Source organism: Anabrus simplex, chromosome 12 (genome assembly GCF_040414725.1).
Source record: "Anabrus simplex isolate iqAnaSimp1 chromosome 12, ASM4041472v1, whole genome shotgun sequence".
In the NCBI taxonomy this organism is placed as follows: Eukaryota; Metazoa; Arthropoda; class Insecta; order Orthoptera; family Tettigoniidae; genus Anabrus; species Anabrus simplex.
The window spans coordinates 3,195,920-3,211,038 of record NC_090276.1 but is presented as its reverse complement, the minus strand read 5'-3'; the positions used below and the strand labels follow the sequence as shown (position 1 = coordinate 3,211,038).

General features: G+C 38.7%; 1 protein-coding gene across 3 annotated transcripts in view; it reads right to left on the bottom strand.

The window, feature by feature from the left end:
• Positions 1-1,034: 1,034 nt before the first annotated feature.
• The window catches only part of Gorab (Golgin, RAB6 interacting), a 64,407-nt gene continuing 50,322 nt past the window's right edge, over positions 1,035-15,119 (bottom strand). For all 3 annotated transcript variants that reach the window (XM_067156666.2, XM_067156664.2, XM_067156665.2), the window contains exon 7: positions 1,035-3,832. Coding sequence is in view for 2 of the 3 variants with exons in the window: in XM_067156664.2 (XP_067012765.2) it covers positions 3,813-3,832 (20 nt within the window). In the remaining variant the exon portion in view is untranslated. The remainder of the gene's footprint in view (positions 3,833-15,119) is intronic.

Sequence of the window (15,119 nt, the reverse complement as noted above, 5' to 3'; positions counted from 1 at the left end):
TGCAGGCCTTCGGGCTGAACAGCGGTCGCTTGGTAGACCATGGTCCTTCGGGACTTTTGCGCCATGGGGTTTGGTTTTGGTTTGGTATAAACAACATTAACTTATATCTCTGAAATAAGCTGTCTTTTTCTGAAAATAAAGAAATTGATTTTACTAATGATATGCCTTTGCTAGAGAGATGTAGTGTTTACAGTTTACAGTTCATTGGCCTGTCTCAGTCTCATCCTTGGCTTCGACAATATGAAAGTGACTGAGGTATGAGCGATGCTAGTAATCCCATTCCTTATGCAGCCAGTCCCTGTTATGAATGGTGTGAAAATGTCGCTCATAGGGTCGGTTGGTGTATGCATATCAGTAGACTTGGCAGACTGATATGTAATAGCAACCTCTGGCTCAGTGAGGAAACCAACGGGAAACTACTTCACTCCTTACTTCCCTAGTATGCCTCTTCAGTGACGGCCAGGCTATCTATGACAGCTGTTGGTGGAGCTGTGGAGGATCAAACCAGTCTTCGGGCTGAATAGCCAACATATATATACACAGATTCCTTATGTGCTCTTTCATAGCATACCATCACATTAGTATGCAATATTTTGTTCTGCTCGCCCTGCTCACAGTGTTCCGCTGTTGTTCCTTGCAACAACAGCGTAGCGCGTGCCATTCATTTATGTCGCTCCTGAAATCCAGATGGAATTAAGACATAGCATCCATGATAACAGATACAAAAACAGCACAAGTAGACTACTGTCTTTATTGTATCCAGGTCCTCTATTGTAAATGAATAAAATATTTCTCAGATTACTATAATTCATCCCAATTACTGTTATACTGTACTCTTCCCAACCCTGAATGGACGGAAAGAGGTGGTGAAGGCTCTTACTCAGGAGCCAGGCAAGAGTACCTGGAGAATGATAATGTGATGAAAATGAGGTAGAAACGGCCAAGAATTTATGTAGGCTCTCTATATCTGAACATGGATCACTCATATGCAGAGTAGGAAGTAATGAAGACACATCTTTTATTAAAAATGCAATACTGTTTTATTATACTTGACATGTTGTTATAATAATGAATCCTTACAGAAATAAACATTTCATACAAGTTAATAACAATAATATAAATTCTCTGCATCGTTGAAATAGCTCCTCCTCAATTTCAGCAGCCGTAAGTGTGCAAAGATACAATTAATTAAAACAAGCAACATTTTAGGGTTGTTGTGGATTTCTTCTTTTGTGCTTCACTAGAATCCCACGTAACGAGGAAAAAATGTCGGCTCATACTTGTAAGAGATCAGTTTTGATCTTTTCTTTCAGAGGATAACCACCATGAGATTAATAAGTAAATTTATATAGAATTTAGACACATTTTAATATGGGACATTTTGTTGTCCCACCGCACCACTAGCATATGGAAAAGAGAACTTGATATTGAAAAACAAGGAAAAAAGAACATAACCTCTAGAAACAGGAACTGCAAAGTATTTTTCGACATACATAAAAGGAGGGAGAATGGAGAACCAACATAATAGGGACGTATGAATCTACACACCATCACCACCACGTCTGGCTAAGACGATCCAATCCAGAGGATGAAAGAATAATATGGATTTACATACCACTGAAACATCTGGCTATTATGTTCTGGTCTGAAGAATGAAGGAATATACCTATGCTTACACCCTGGGTTGAAGGGAAAAAAAGTTACATAATTTATCTTCCTTTCCTTCTACTATGTATTGTCTAAATGTTGCTCAGGGTACTATTTTAGTAGCCTAGAACATACCTTTGTCCGAGTTTTAATTAATTTTGTCAGCACACACCATCGTGTCACCAGAGATTTATTTGACGTACAACATGGAGCATCGAACGGACTTCATTCTGCCCTTCAAAAATCCGACTACCTTTGCCGGATTTGAACCAACACTCTACCGCTGATCCACAGCGGAAGCTGGCGATGGTGGTAGAAGATAGGAACATGATCTCATTAAACATACCTTTGCACCCTTATGAATACTGGTACTACAGCTGCTATGCTAATAATTCATGACACTGATTACATAATTAAAATTCTATTAATATCATAACAGATCAGTGAAAGCACTGCTATAAAACTCAATATGAAGCACCACTTCTTAAAACTACCATTCACTGTAATGAACTAAGTTACAGAAAGAAATTATATTTGTGACATTGGTAATATTATTGTCAAAAAATTTCAATACTATCGGCTAGGAACAGCTGGACTTGCCTGCTCATTACTGTGAGGACTAAAGCACTGTAATAACAGAAGGGAAGAAAGTGTTTGAAGGTGGGTGTTTAAAATACCCATGTGGTACATATATACAGTCCCCAATCTTCCGCATGAGGCAATTAATGGAAAAGAGTTGGGAATATATAAAGGATGTCGTCATGACATTCATAGAGCTAACAAAGGCACATGATAGTGTTCCCAGGGAAAGGGTGTGGGAAACCATGGTCAAAATGAGACTCTCTACACAAACTGTAGAAATAATGCAAGCAATGTATAAAAACTGTGTCAACAGTGTACAGACTGACAGAATGGTTTAGGAATGAAACTGGACTAAGACAGGGAAGTGTGGTGTCAGTTTCTAATGGTTATGGACAAAATTGTAAAAGAGACAATGGAAGCATGTGGGAATAGGGAGATGATGTTATGGTCTGGGGAACAAACAGCAAAGAAGTACAAGAACAACTCGATGCACTGAACAAGAAAATTGAAAAGTGTGATATGAAAATCAGTGCAGAGGAAAGCAAAACCAAGGTGATGTCAAGAGGAGAAAGGCAAGGAAAAGTCATTGTGAAAATTAGTGATCAAAGCCTTGAAATTGTTGGCAGTTTCAAATACCTAGGGAGTGAATTAATGTAGAATACAAGGCTGGACATGGAGATTAGCAAGAGGGTGCAACAGGGCAGAGTGTAAGAAACCTTGTCTGGAATAAGGAAGAACCAAGGAAGTGTGAAGAGATAATCTACAAAATGTATTATGCACCATATTGACCTGGACAATGGCAACTAGGGAGGAGAGTAGAATTCAAGCCAGTAAAATGAAATACCTAAGAAGTATGATAAGAAAGACAGAGTGAGAAACAAGGATGTGAGAAAGGAGGTCTCAATGGAAAACCTAAATGAGAGAACTGATAGGAGTAAACTAAGATGTTTTCGACACATAAAGAGGAAGGAAGAGAATAGAATACCAAAACTGATGATAGAGACGAAGTTCGAGGGGAAGAGAGAGAGAGGGAGATCTAGGACAAGGTGGATTAATTTGATAAAGAGAAGTGCAAGAAGAAGAAACCTGGACTGGGAGAAAATAATGGGAGAGGAATGGTGGAAGGAAAGAAGAAGGTGGAGAAGTGCCATGAATGCCCCGACCTGGCAGGAGCTGGATTCTGTGGACAGGTTTCTACTTTTTGAAATCTGAGGAGAAGTGGAAAATTATATAAGGAGATGTAAAGTTTCTAAAAACGTTGGCCACAATGCTGCACGGATGGGGATATGAGAAGGGGAGAAACAAGACAGTGCTAGGATGTAAGATGGAAACCACAAAACAGAGAAAAATACGTATATGCTGCATACTTACCGCCCACACTCATACTTGGTGAAAACTCAGACACGCAATACTACGTTCTTACGCACATCAACCAAATGAAATGAGCAGAAAAGCAGCAGCTGTTCCTGCACCTTATTGTTCGTATCCTGAGAACATCAACTTGGCCAACTCGCGTATTTTGAGCACCTTCATAAGCTTTGCCATAAGAAAGATTGAGCAAACAATGAAGAAAACAGCTCACTTCACCCTGCTTCAAGGCAAACTGCAACAGAACATTATCATGACAACCACACATCATGAGATTAATATTCAGCATTTAGAAATGAATGGTAAGGCAGTTATCAGATTTCCCATTACTAGCCTCCTTTCTGTGACTTAAAAATTCTCAATCAAAAGTCAAATACCTGTGTTTTTTAAAAAAATGTGGAACAGCTGGCAAACAGGTAAGATACTCTTTTTACCAAAATTATAGCCAAAGACCATTTTACCAAATATTGCATCAAAATATTATTGTAAATTTGAACTGTAGCGGTGGTGGTAACAACGACATTCAGAGCACAAGTAGTGCTATAACAGCACTTTCCGGTCTGGTAAGGAAAGCAATGGCAAGCTACGTATGCCTCAGTTTTTCTTGTTTCTCCTTAACTAGATAACCTTCATAGGAACTATTCACTGATCCTACGAGGAGGTCTTTCAGTAAAACTGAACTTTAATTCAGGAACAAGAACTAGTAGTTGACAGTTTAGGTAAAATTGTCCCCACTATTACAGCAAGATATACATTGGCCAAACAAGCCGGTCCATTCGTACTCATATCAAGGAACATCTCAAACAGCCAGACAAGTCAGCAGCAGGCTGAGCACACCCTATCAATGGGTCATGATGTTGTGTTCCAAGATGTTCGAGCTCTTACCCATACTAAACACTACAGGTCTAGGATTATACAGAAAGCTGTGGAAATACTAAAAGATACTGAAAATTTCAACAGAGACACCGGCTATCAATTAAGTAATAAGTGGTTACCATCCATTAAGGATATACGTAGGTAGTTCTCTTCCCTGTGGTTTTACTATTTTTATTTCGTTCCAGTGTTTCCCAAATTTGTACTCTCCTCATCATGAGATGGTTCGTTCCAGGCTAGGTCTTAAGTGTCATACTTTCATAACGTGTGTACAACTGTTATTATACCCCCCTCCCCTGAGCGACTCACACTCATAATTCTCCATTTTTTTTTTCTATATACTTTCTTTCCATTATTCAGCTCTATCCTATTCTGTGAGTCTTTTGTTGCACTTTATTTCTAGATTCTTTTTAATATTTATTTACTCTACCATATTTGTTCCCGATTCGTCTGATGACTTGCGGTTATATCACAACGTACATACGGTGTAACAACTAACACCTTAATCCACTGGCGCAGAGTCACGGATCCCTTCCATGCTCTGCTACTACTGACGTGAGGCAGAACCACAGAACGGTTCTGAATTCACGCATTACGATGCAATTTAACCGATTCCACAATAGATGAAGCTGGTTGTGACTCCGTATATGTGTGAGTGACAGAAGTGAGCAACATGTCTTTTCATAATCTTTGGATATATATATCGATAATCATGGTTTTATTTTATATTTTCAAGTGGTTAGTCTTCGACTTTGATGCAAGTAAACGAACATGGCAGCTCATCTGTGTCTGAAAGAAAAATAAATCAAATATTTGCTTGAAAGTGATGATAATTATAATTGTTTCGATGAAACAGTGAAGTAAGTAGTATCAGTTCTAGTTCGGATGATGATGATGAATTGAATAGTGCCGTAAATGAAGAAGAGGAAGAAAGAGAAGATGTGACGTATATGTGCCAACGGACTGGATATGGGTGCAGGATGATAACAAAAATAAAACATATTTCATGTTCTGCAGTTCGTGCAGGGAATGCTAGTGTGTTAAGGAGGCTAGGAAATAATCCTACTATTATTGACGCAGTATCAGAATTTCTACGTGATGAGTTTTTTAACATGATCTCCATAGAAACCAACGACAATGCGAAGCGTTTACTGGGTGATCATAACAGAAGTAGACTGAAATCAGACACATTATGATAAAATACAGAACATTGCATGTTAAAACATATTTTCCAGTCTCTTTAGTAGTTCATATTCATTTTCTTTTTATGTTTTGAAAGTATGAAAGTTTCCTAATTATAATTTTTTTCACAGAAAGTTGTAGACAGAAATTTCCTTTAAAATAATTCCTGCTCCAGGGCATATTCATTGTGCCAACAACGTCTGCTTCAATGGGTTAATTGGAGCTTAGATGGTGTCGGCTCCCACTTGGAAGGCCAGCATACAATGAGCCATCTAGTGACAAAAACAAGAGTACGACTCAACAGACCAACGGTAAAGCAATTTTAAATTCAAACCTTCATTATTGGAGAAGGCTCGTAATGATTTTCACCTTGTTTTCTTGACACGGCAAAAGCCCATATCATGTCTACAAGTACGGGTTGTGAAAGCATCAATCTAAACAAGATTTTGTAGGTTTTGGTAAATTAGTATCCAAAATTCATGCAGTAGTAGGTGGTAACTTAAAGATTTATGCTGCGCCCTCACCGTAACATGGCTTTGGAATATGCCAATCTGTTTTAATCATTCATGCTTGTGATAGTACATATATCACACCCCAGAATTATATGTAGAAGTTAGAGATATTATTGTCTGTATTCTAATTTAATTATTATTATTATTTCATGTGTATACTTTGCCATTTATATTGGTAAGCTGGAAGATATCCACATATGTAGGTATGAGTAATTTGTTTTGCACGAGTGGGAAAACATTGCTGTAATAACTCTGGTAATTTGAATGAGTCATATGGCTACCCCAGTGTGTGTTGTGATGTACTTGTGTCAGGAAATTCCGTTACTCATGTATATATCCCAGCCCGATGAGATGAGCTTGTTGTATTAGGAAAGTTTGGTGAATCATGGAATATACCCCAGAGTTTGTTTATCTCTTGGGAGCTAGGTCTTGACATGAGGACCACCCATGATTGGCTGGCAAGCACCAATCCAGACGTATCATCTGAGAGGAGGGGGATGATGATGTCTATAAAGGTTAATCATACGGCGGCAACCTGGAACATTGTAAGGGTGATTGTGAAGGTGATTGTAAAGGAACGAGAAAGAAGATAACTACAACTGCAACTGACGCACTGTACAGGAAGGAAGTGGTGCTGATACACGGTACTGGAGTGACACGGCAGCAATGGACTGGACTTCAAACGTTCATGGAGCGTAGTCTTGTTATGTTTGTGGAAAGTGGATGATTGTGGAGAGTGCTTGCGCATTAAGTATTGTAGCACTTGTGGCGGCCTAGCAGTATATGTTGGTGAAAGCTATCTCAGACTTTCCATAAATTTATATGTTGAGGATCGACAGACGTGTGTATATATCTTTACAAGGTACAGTATCTGTGTGATGTGATAACTGCCGATTATGAGAATTGGTAAATCGAATTGATATAGAGACAGTGAAGGGTGTTTATCTTCATACATGTACATTGTTCATCGGACCATCTACAAATGGTAGCTGAGTTCTCGCTTTCGTTTTCCCACTGTTTTCATTATTATTATTGTTGTTGTTGTTGTAAATATGGAGTCTTCCAGCAATATTTTATGTGTGTATGATATGTATAATGTTGTATGTTGATGAGGTGCTCATGCACGGAATTTGTTAAGAATATAGTTAGCTATTTTAGAATCAGTGTTATTGATGAACCTAGGTGCAGTTCCTACCTAATTAGTCGTTTTCAGGAGGTTAGGTAAGGCCTGCAGCAGATGTACCAGTACGCAGCATTATGTACACGCCCTGGGATATACAGTTTATCATGCTCTTATCTAAATTCGAGGGATCCATTCTGGTGAACTCTGGCGCCCATACTACGGACATTTCGGTTAATTATGCTTATTAATTTTATTAAGTTTTTGAGTAATTTTATTTATATATTTTTATTCATGATTTTATTTATTTATTATTATCATCAAAAAAAAGTTACATGCTGAACATCATCCAGCAGCTCCGGGCAAAGCTATGTGTACCACAGTTCAAAGCGGGCAAGATGATTAAAGTGTTAACTGGGCATGATGCGTTATCTTGTCTCCGTTTGTTGCTGAGCGTAGTCCTATGATCAATTTATAGATCTCAATAAGTTGCAGACAGAACAAGCTCCTTGGGAGTATGCTATTTGGAGATGTCATTGTACTATGCAGCACAAACAGAGAATAGCTTGAACATGAACTAGAATGCTGGAGAAGAGCCCTCGAGGTAAGAGGTCTTAAAATCAGGTAAATTAACATGATACCAGCCCTGTGTTAAACCTCTTAATAGCTGTTAAAATTTCAAAATGGTAGCATCTGGAAAATTTGAGAATAGTCAGAAGAAAGTTTTCTACAAAGATACCGTATTAACAAAACCATAATAAGGTACTAGAAGAAATTGAAAATAGGTTAGAGTTTCCAACAGACTGAAACATATCAGTGTCTCCAGAGCAGCACATTCTTATAGTTCTCAGATATTATGCTTCAGACTCTTTCCATGTAATTGTAGATGACTATGTTCATGAGTGCAACACAAGAGTGTGTAGAATTCTGCAAAGAATTCCTAACGAGGCATTACATTATTTTCCCCGCAGTAAAAGAATGCCCAAAAATCATTCAGGACATATCAATTATCACATTTTCCCGATGATTTAGGAGCCGTAGATTGCAATCATATAAGAATACATTGAATGTTGTGATATAACAGTCCAATACGCTAGTTATCAGCTGGAGCTGATGGTTTGGCATGCCGGCATGCCTTCTACAACATGGCTTTATTCGGAAGGAGTGGCTTCTGCTGCATATACACTAACTGGGAATATCAGAGACCATCTCCAGAAACCATTTGGGAATAGATTCACACTGTTTAGACTCTGTAGTCGGGTTATAAAAGGTTCAAAAAGACGGGACCTCGTATCCTCTCGATTGCAGTGCATAGCTCAAAGAGAATGAAGCATGGCTGATGCAACTGACGAGATGGCAGTGAAGATGTCGTCACTTGAATTGCCAACATACCAGTAGCAGGGCAGGGAAGTTGGCGGCGCACGGCGATAACTCAAATGAAAGCAGTGAACAGGTTTACTGTGTGGTAGGCCTACTGCTGAACTGACAGAGACAAATGACTGGCCATTAAGTTCTTTTGTATCAATATTTAATTATATGATAACACGATACCTTTATCCCTTTTTTCTAGGGGTCGATTATGAAGTGAGACGCATCTTCGTAGCGAGTTTTTACGGCCATATGCCCTTCCTGACGTCAACCTCACCAGAGGAATTAATGAGATGTAACAAATGACGTGATATGAGTAACCAAAACGGACTCTTATATGTACCGTAGGTTTAAAAGTCGTGTTCACCATTTGTCTTTTTACGTTTAGAAATACTGCCTTCTGACGAAAATAGCCAGTATAACTTAAATACATTCTAACATGGCAACATTCTTTGTTAAATAATAGTATGGAATGGTTACACGTACAATTTATAGTTCTTTATAGCCTAGACGTCATGTGTTCACTGCACAAAATTTTGAGGTTATCGCATACTGGACCCCCCTGTACTATTTTCGGCTGTAAAAGTGGGGGGAAAAAAGGGGGTCTAAAACGCGAGTAAATACGGTACCTGATAACACAAAATTGAGTCAACCTAGGCTAGGTAGAATTTGAAAAAATAGAGGAAGAAATTTTTTTCAGCAAGGATGTAAAAAACAAACATACCTGAACAATTTAAAATGTTGGGACATCTTGGTAAATTGGTCTTCACATTCCTTTTGTTTATGGGCACATGTGTAGGGAAAGAAGGTTGATATAATCAATGATATCTTTTCCACCATTCTTTTTCCAAATGCTGTAAAATATATAACTTTTCTCTTGTACTTTTGTACTTCTACAGGTGGGAAAGACAGAAGCAGAGTACATAATATAGCTGTGACATTTAGAATATACAGAACAAGCCGGGGAGCTTGTAAAAGATGAAAGCAGTTACAAGTAGATTAATGTCTCCAGTTATCGCATTGCTATGTGAAGAGCAGATCAAACATTTCTCCCTAATATTATGCTTCTAAGCATGAGGTCAATCTCACGGATGTCAATAAACATTATGCAACGCAAGCTTTTCATCAGCACGCTGTACCTCAAAGGCATGTGAACAACATGTGCCCATTAAGAGTAACTGTGGGAGAAGAGGACCAGTTCCTAGGTTTTGGGGCTCAAAACATACCGGTAAGAAAAGAAACCAGAACTCAGATTTTACGTAAAAATCCATTTTGTTCCTTGTCAATATACAGAACACAAAAATAAAATTATATATGTAAAATTTATGCAAATATATGGTTGAAATCAGGGTAAAACTTCTGTAGACCATTCGCAAAAAACAGCTTAGACATCCTACATGGTGCGGCTTGGTAATAGATAAGGCCTGCCAAAGTTAGCAAATTAACAAGTGTCAGCACAGTGGCATCAATTTCTTGCCTGTTCTTAAAGTGACAGTACAATTCAGGGTAAGCAACGGGGGTTCTAGGGGCATATGCCCTGGAGTCCAGCTAAAATATGACAAGAAGTTCTGTTGACCATATGCACACGATAGTTAAGAGATGAATGACATCACAGGTAATAAACAAGGCTTCGCATGGCAGCCTTGAGGCCAGCCATGATGTGAGCTCTAGTAGAGATAACAGGAAGCTTGCTTTCATCCCAGATGGCCAATAGCAACATGGAAAAATGGTTGCATTTTGCAATTTACACAGCCTCAGTCTTCATTCTTGCGTGTAAGTAGGAAACTTCTTAGGGCAGACCAGTGGGTTTCCGGCAAGCATAAAAGAAGGATCTCTTCTCTCTGCTACTTCAAGTTGTACATCATGTCATTTTTCTATACCTTTCATCTTTACTGTGCCGGTCCCACGGTGTAGGGTTAGCATGCCTGTCTCTTATCCGGAGGCCCTGGGTTTGATTCCTGGCCAGGTCAGTGATTTTTACCTGAATCTGAGGGCTGGTTCACGGTCCACTCAGCCAACATGGTTACAATTAAGGAGCTATCTGACAGTGTGATGGCAGTCCCGGTCTAGAAAACAAATAATAATGGCCGAGAGGATTTGTCGTGCTCCCCGCATGACACTTCGTAATCTGCAGGCCTTCGGGATGAGTAGCAGTCACTTGGTAGGCCATGGCCCTTCGGGGCTTTTGTGCCATGGGGTTGGTTCTCTTACTTTTATCTTTACTAAACAAGCAAACGATCAACAGAAGTGCCACTAAAGTGGGTGATTTTATAGTGCTAATAATAATAATAATAACAATAATAATAATAATAATAATAATAATAATAATAATAATAATAATAATAATAATAATAATAATAATTGTATGGCCTCAGCTACCGTGTGCAGACATTTCAATTTGACGCCATCTGGCTGTCTGCTCGTCAATTTCGATGTTCCGTTTTACTCTAGGCCCCCACTAGAAGGCAGACAGAGTAAACCGAAACTCTGTTAGGCGTCTATGGCTGAGATTTAATGAATTTTGTCGGGTAAACAACAAATGTGTCACCAGAGATCTTTTACATGCCGACATCGTACGACATGGAGTGTCGAATGGACTTTTTTCCGCCCTTCAAAAATCCGACTACCTCTGCCGGGTTTGAACCCGCTATCTTGGGATCCGAAGGCCGACACTCTACCGCTGATCTACAGAGGCAGCTATTTTATAGTGCTTAAATGGCTAAACAGATTAGAACCTTTCCATGCTCATTTTACATATTTTATTTCCGAATAACGAAAAGTTCTTGCTTCATAAACAACAGTTCATTCTTTAAAGTTACAATCAACTATTGAAATGGATATGAATTCTTACGCTGGACACTGTTGCTTGGTCTGAGCCTGCAGTGAGCCAGTACGTCAATTAACCAACATAATCTGGAAGTCTTGATTTCTATGTCAACCTTCCACAGTGAACACAAGAAGTCAGAAATGTTACAGTGTATTTCCTTACAGGAAGAGCTCAAATTCAATCTAGGAAAAGACTTCAACGTGAGTGTGTGTTTGCGTTAAGTGCCAGGATGCCAAAAATGATTGTGTGCTTCAAGCTGTCATTAATTTGACAGTGGATACACGAGTTCCCCAAGTTCAGAATGGAAGAGAAAAGAGTAGACTTGAATGTTTTGGCAACAGAGGGGGATTAGTGAAAACACAGCATTGGGAAATTTACGAACACTTCGCCACATTCACCTACAATGCAATAACTTGAAACATTAACACTAGGTTTCTAGAAATAGTGGATACAACTACACATTGAGACACTGCAGGTACATTTGTCTCGAAATGTAAAGATTAATACGACAAAATTACATACAAGAAAATACAGAGTACACTTTTACTTCACTCCCATTCGTATCTGCACAATTTTCGTTATAATCCAAGAATACTTTCCTACGTGTACAAAATCTACCAAAACTACATAAAGTGTACAAAATTTATCGATCATAGAGCTCGGCGCTACGTGTTTCAAGGCCTTGTCATCAATACTATCAGTAATGGAAGCCCAAAGGCATTAAGTAGTCTACAGATATGTGTCCAGTGCAGCTAGAGTGCATCTGCTAGGACTTAATCTTACAGTGTTTGACCCTCATATAACGTTGTGGACATTTTTGAAAAAAGTTGGCAAATTCACTCTTTTTTAATGAACACCACTCAGTTCAGCACAATCAATTACATTAAGACATACAGGAATCTCCCCTTAAAATTCAAAGATTACTACATCATTATGATGATTGTTGCTTTAAGGGACCTTCAGGGTGGTCGCAAACAACTTGAACAGGGTATACAAGCGTAAGAGTGTTGGACATACTTATAAATAATTTTCAAAAAGTAATTTGACATATCACACCGTTATAATTTTATCAGGTGCAGAATTTAGCCAATCAGATCACATTGTGGGTGAATTTAAATGGGCTTTGCGAGGTGGTGTTGCTAAATCTGCTGTCCGGCCCGTCTGACATGTAACTGGCCCCTGTGGCTGGAAGGTTTTGGCACAGACATGGAGTTGTTGCAGGGCATCATAATTTAATAATTTTGAGTTCATTCACAATTATATCTGTCCGCTTTACAGTTTTTGGTGAGATTCGGTTCATTCTGGTAATGATATCTGTTTGATTTCTCCACCATATACTCCAACAAATCATCACCAATGAACAACTTGACAACATAACCTATATTTTCAGGTTCACTCGGCAAAATGTTAACTCCAGGCATCCCCAAGAAAGGCTCCAAAACTGGTTTAATATCCTCTTCAGAGCACTTGCTGCCAGAAACAGGAGGATATTATCAACAGTACTTACATCTAGATCATCTTCGCTATCTGAAGCAACAGGTTGTTGTTCTGACTGCTTGCATGGTACGTGTCATTCACAACATCACTTGCACGTAAACACATGACACTAGCACTAGAATTATCATTAGACAATTAATCTTCACTCTCCTCACAATCACTGCGAACATCTGACAAATTATCTGTGTATAATTCACCGGGAGTCAATCCACTGTTTACTGGTGCTGCAATTTTTGTTTACTAGCACTGATGGATACACAGGAGACATTCAAAGGCAAAAACAAATGACACTGAAGCACTCAAACGGGGGGAAACCAGTACTAAAAGAAGCGTAGATTTTCTACCGGTTAGGTTCGTCAACAATAATCTGCATGTAGTTGCTCAATAACCATTAGATGGCATCAGAAGACAGAGCTGCACTAACACATATTCACAAGAGATCAGCTGCAGAGCACTGTGCTCGAAAACACATATCGCTACACAAGCAGACAACATTGCGTTAAGACCGGCTTGAGGGGCACGTCGAGAAATCACAATCAAACACACCCCAGGTTTCAAGTGATCTTATAGTTACATAATTGCTATGGGCGTGATCCTGTCAACACGGAGGTCCATGTTCAAATCTTTTCGATTGGTGCTCTCAAGCTGTGCAGCCCATTTGAATTTGCCCGTGAAGCGATCTCATCAGCTAACTTCAGCTGATGATAAAATGACAGTGGTGTGAGATATTTAATTATTTCTTTCAAATTATTTATCAGTATGACCAACATTTGAACTCATACACCCAGTTCATAGTGTTTCCGACCAGCCTGTATAGTAATACCTAGGTCATCTATCCACAATATAATGGCTGCAATGGACACTGAAACAGGCAATAAGACAATGGAGGAAATAGCGTAAAGGTAAGAAACATATGGAAACAAAAACCACAGAACTTGCTCCACCCATTCTATGAAGAAAATCTTTGTGGAGGAGAAGGGGGGGGGGAAAGATATTTTGTGCTATATTTTCTGCCCAAGTAATTCATGTTCTGACTGAGTGTTGCTGCTTACAAATGTGATTAATTGTAAAAAAAACTATTACAGGCCGAACAATTATATCAAACAATACCACTACAATCAGATACATCTCTACAATACTGTGCACCAAGTAAGATTTCACTTTCATGGTTCAATACATATTAAAATAATCTACAGTATTTTAGTTCAAAATTTAGGATCTATGTTATGACCTTAAAATTTACATTAACCTCAGGCCGAGTCAACCACTGTCTGCTGTGAAAACAACCGGGCACAAAATTTTGTAACGGCAAGGTTTAGTGCATAATTTCTTATGCTATCAGGACCACAAGGATGATCATAATTTTCTCCTGCTTTCCTCTGAAGTATCAGTAGCTACCTTGGGATTTGATCAGTTGCCCTTTTATACACCATGTGATGCATCAAACAAAACTAACAAAACTTTGACCAGTAAAGTCTTCAGCTTGCCAAGATGGCAGCTGCCTCTACCCCCACAGTGTGCAGATATGGTGGAGGCATCAAGATACTGCAGCCATTATGAAAATAAAAAGCTTGACTTTTTGTACCTTTTCTCACTTTTCTTTACATGTCGTTATAATTGAAAACCTCCAAAGCAGTTTCCATTATTGCAAATTAAAGCTGTAAATGGACATTTTAGAAATAAACTGTAATTTCAGTTAAATACAAGCTATTTCAAAGAATGCATTATCTTTTTTAACTTAAATTTTTTTTTAAATGCTTCTTTCTTTCTTTCTTTCTTTCTTTCTTTCTTTCTTTCTTTCTTTCTTTCATTCATTATTTCTTTCTTTCAACGACATGACTAGAAACTTTATCATGAACTCAACTGATATACTTTAAGCCAGGCATCCCCTATATTCATCTTTTCTTTTGTCTAATAAGAGCATATGGCAAGATCGTTTCCTGGGCCAGAGGGGGGGGCACCATTGCGAAGGTATGTGCTGTTTGTAATTTGTAGGCTAATTTTTAATTACAATAATTTTAGGTTGTCAGCCCCCCTGGTGGCCATGATCATTAAGAAACTCTATGGTCTGACATCATGGTTAGCCACTTCCAAGTCCCATTGGTGGGAAAAAATTTTACAATCAGAATGTTGGCCAGCAGGG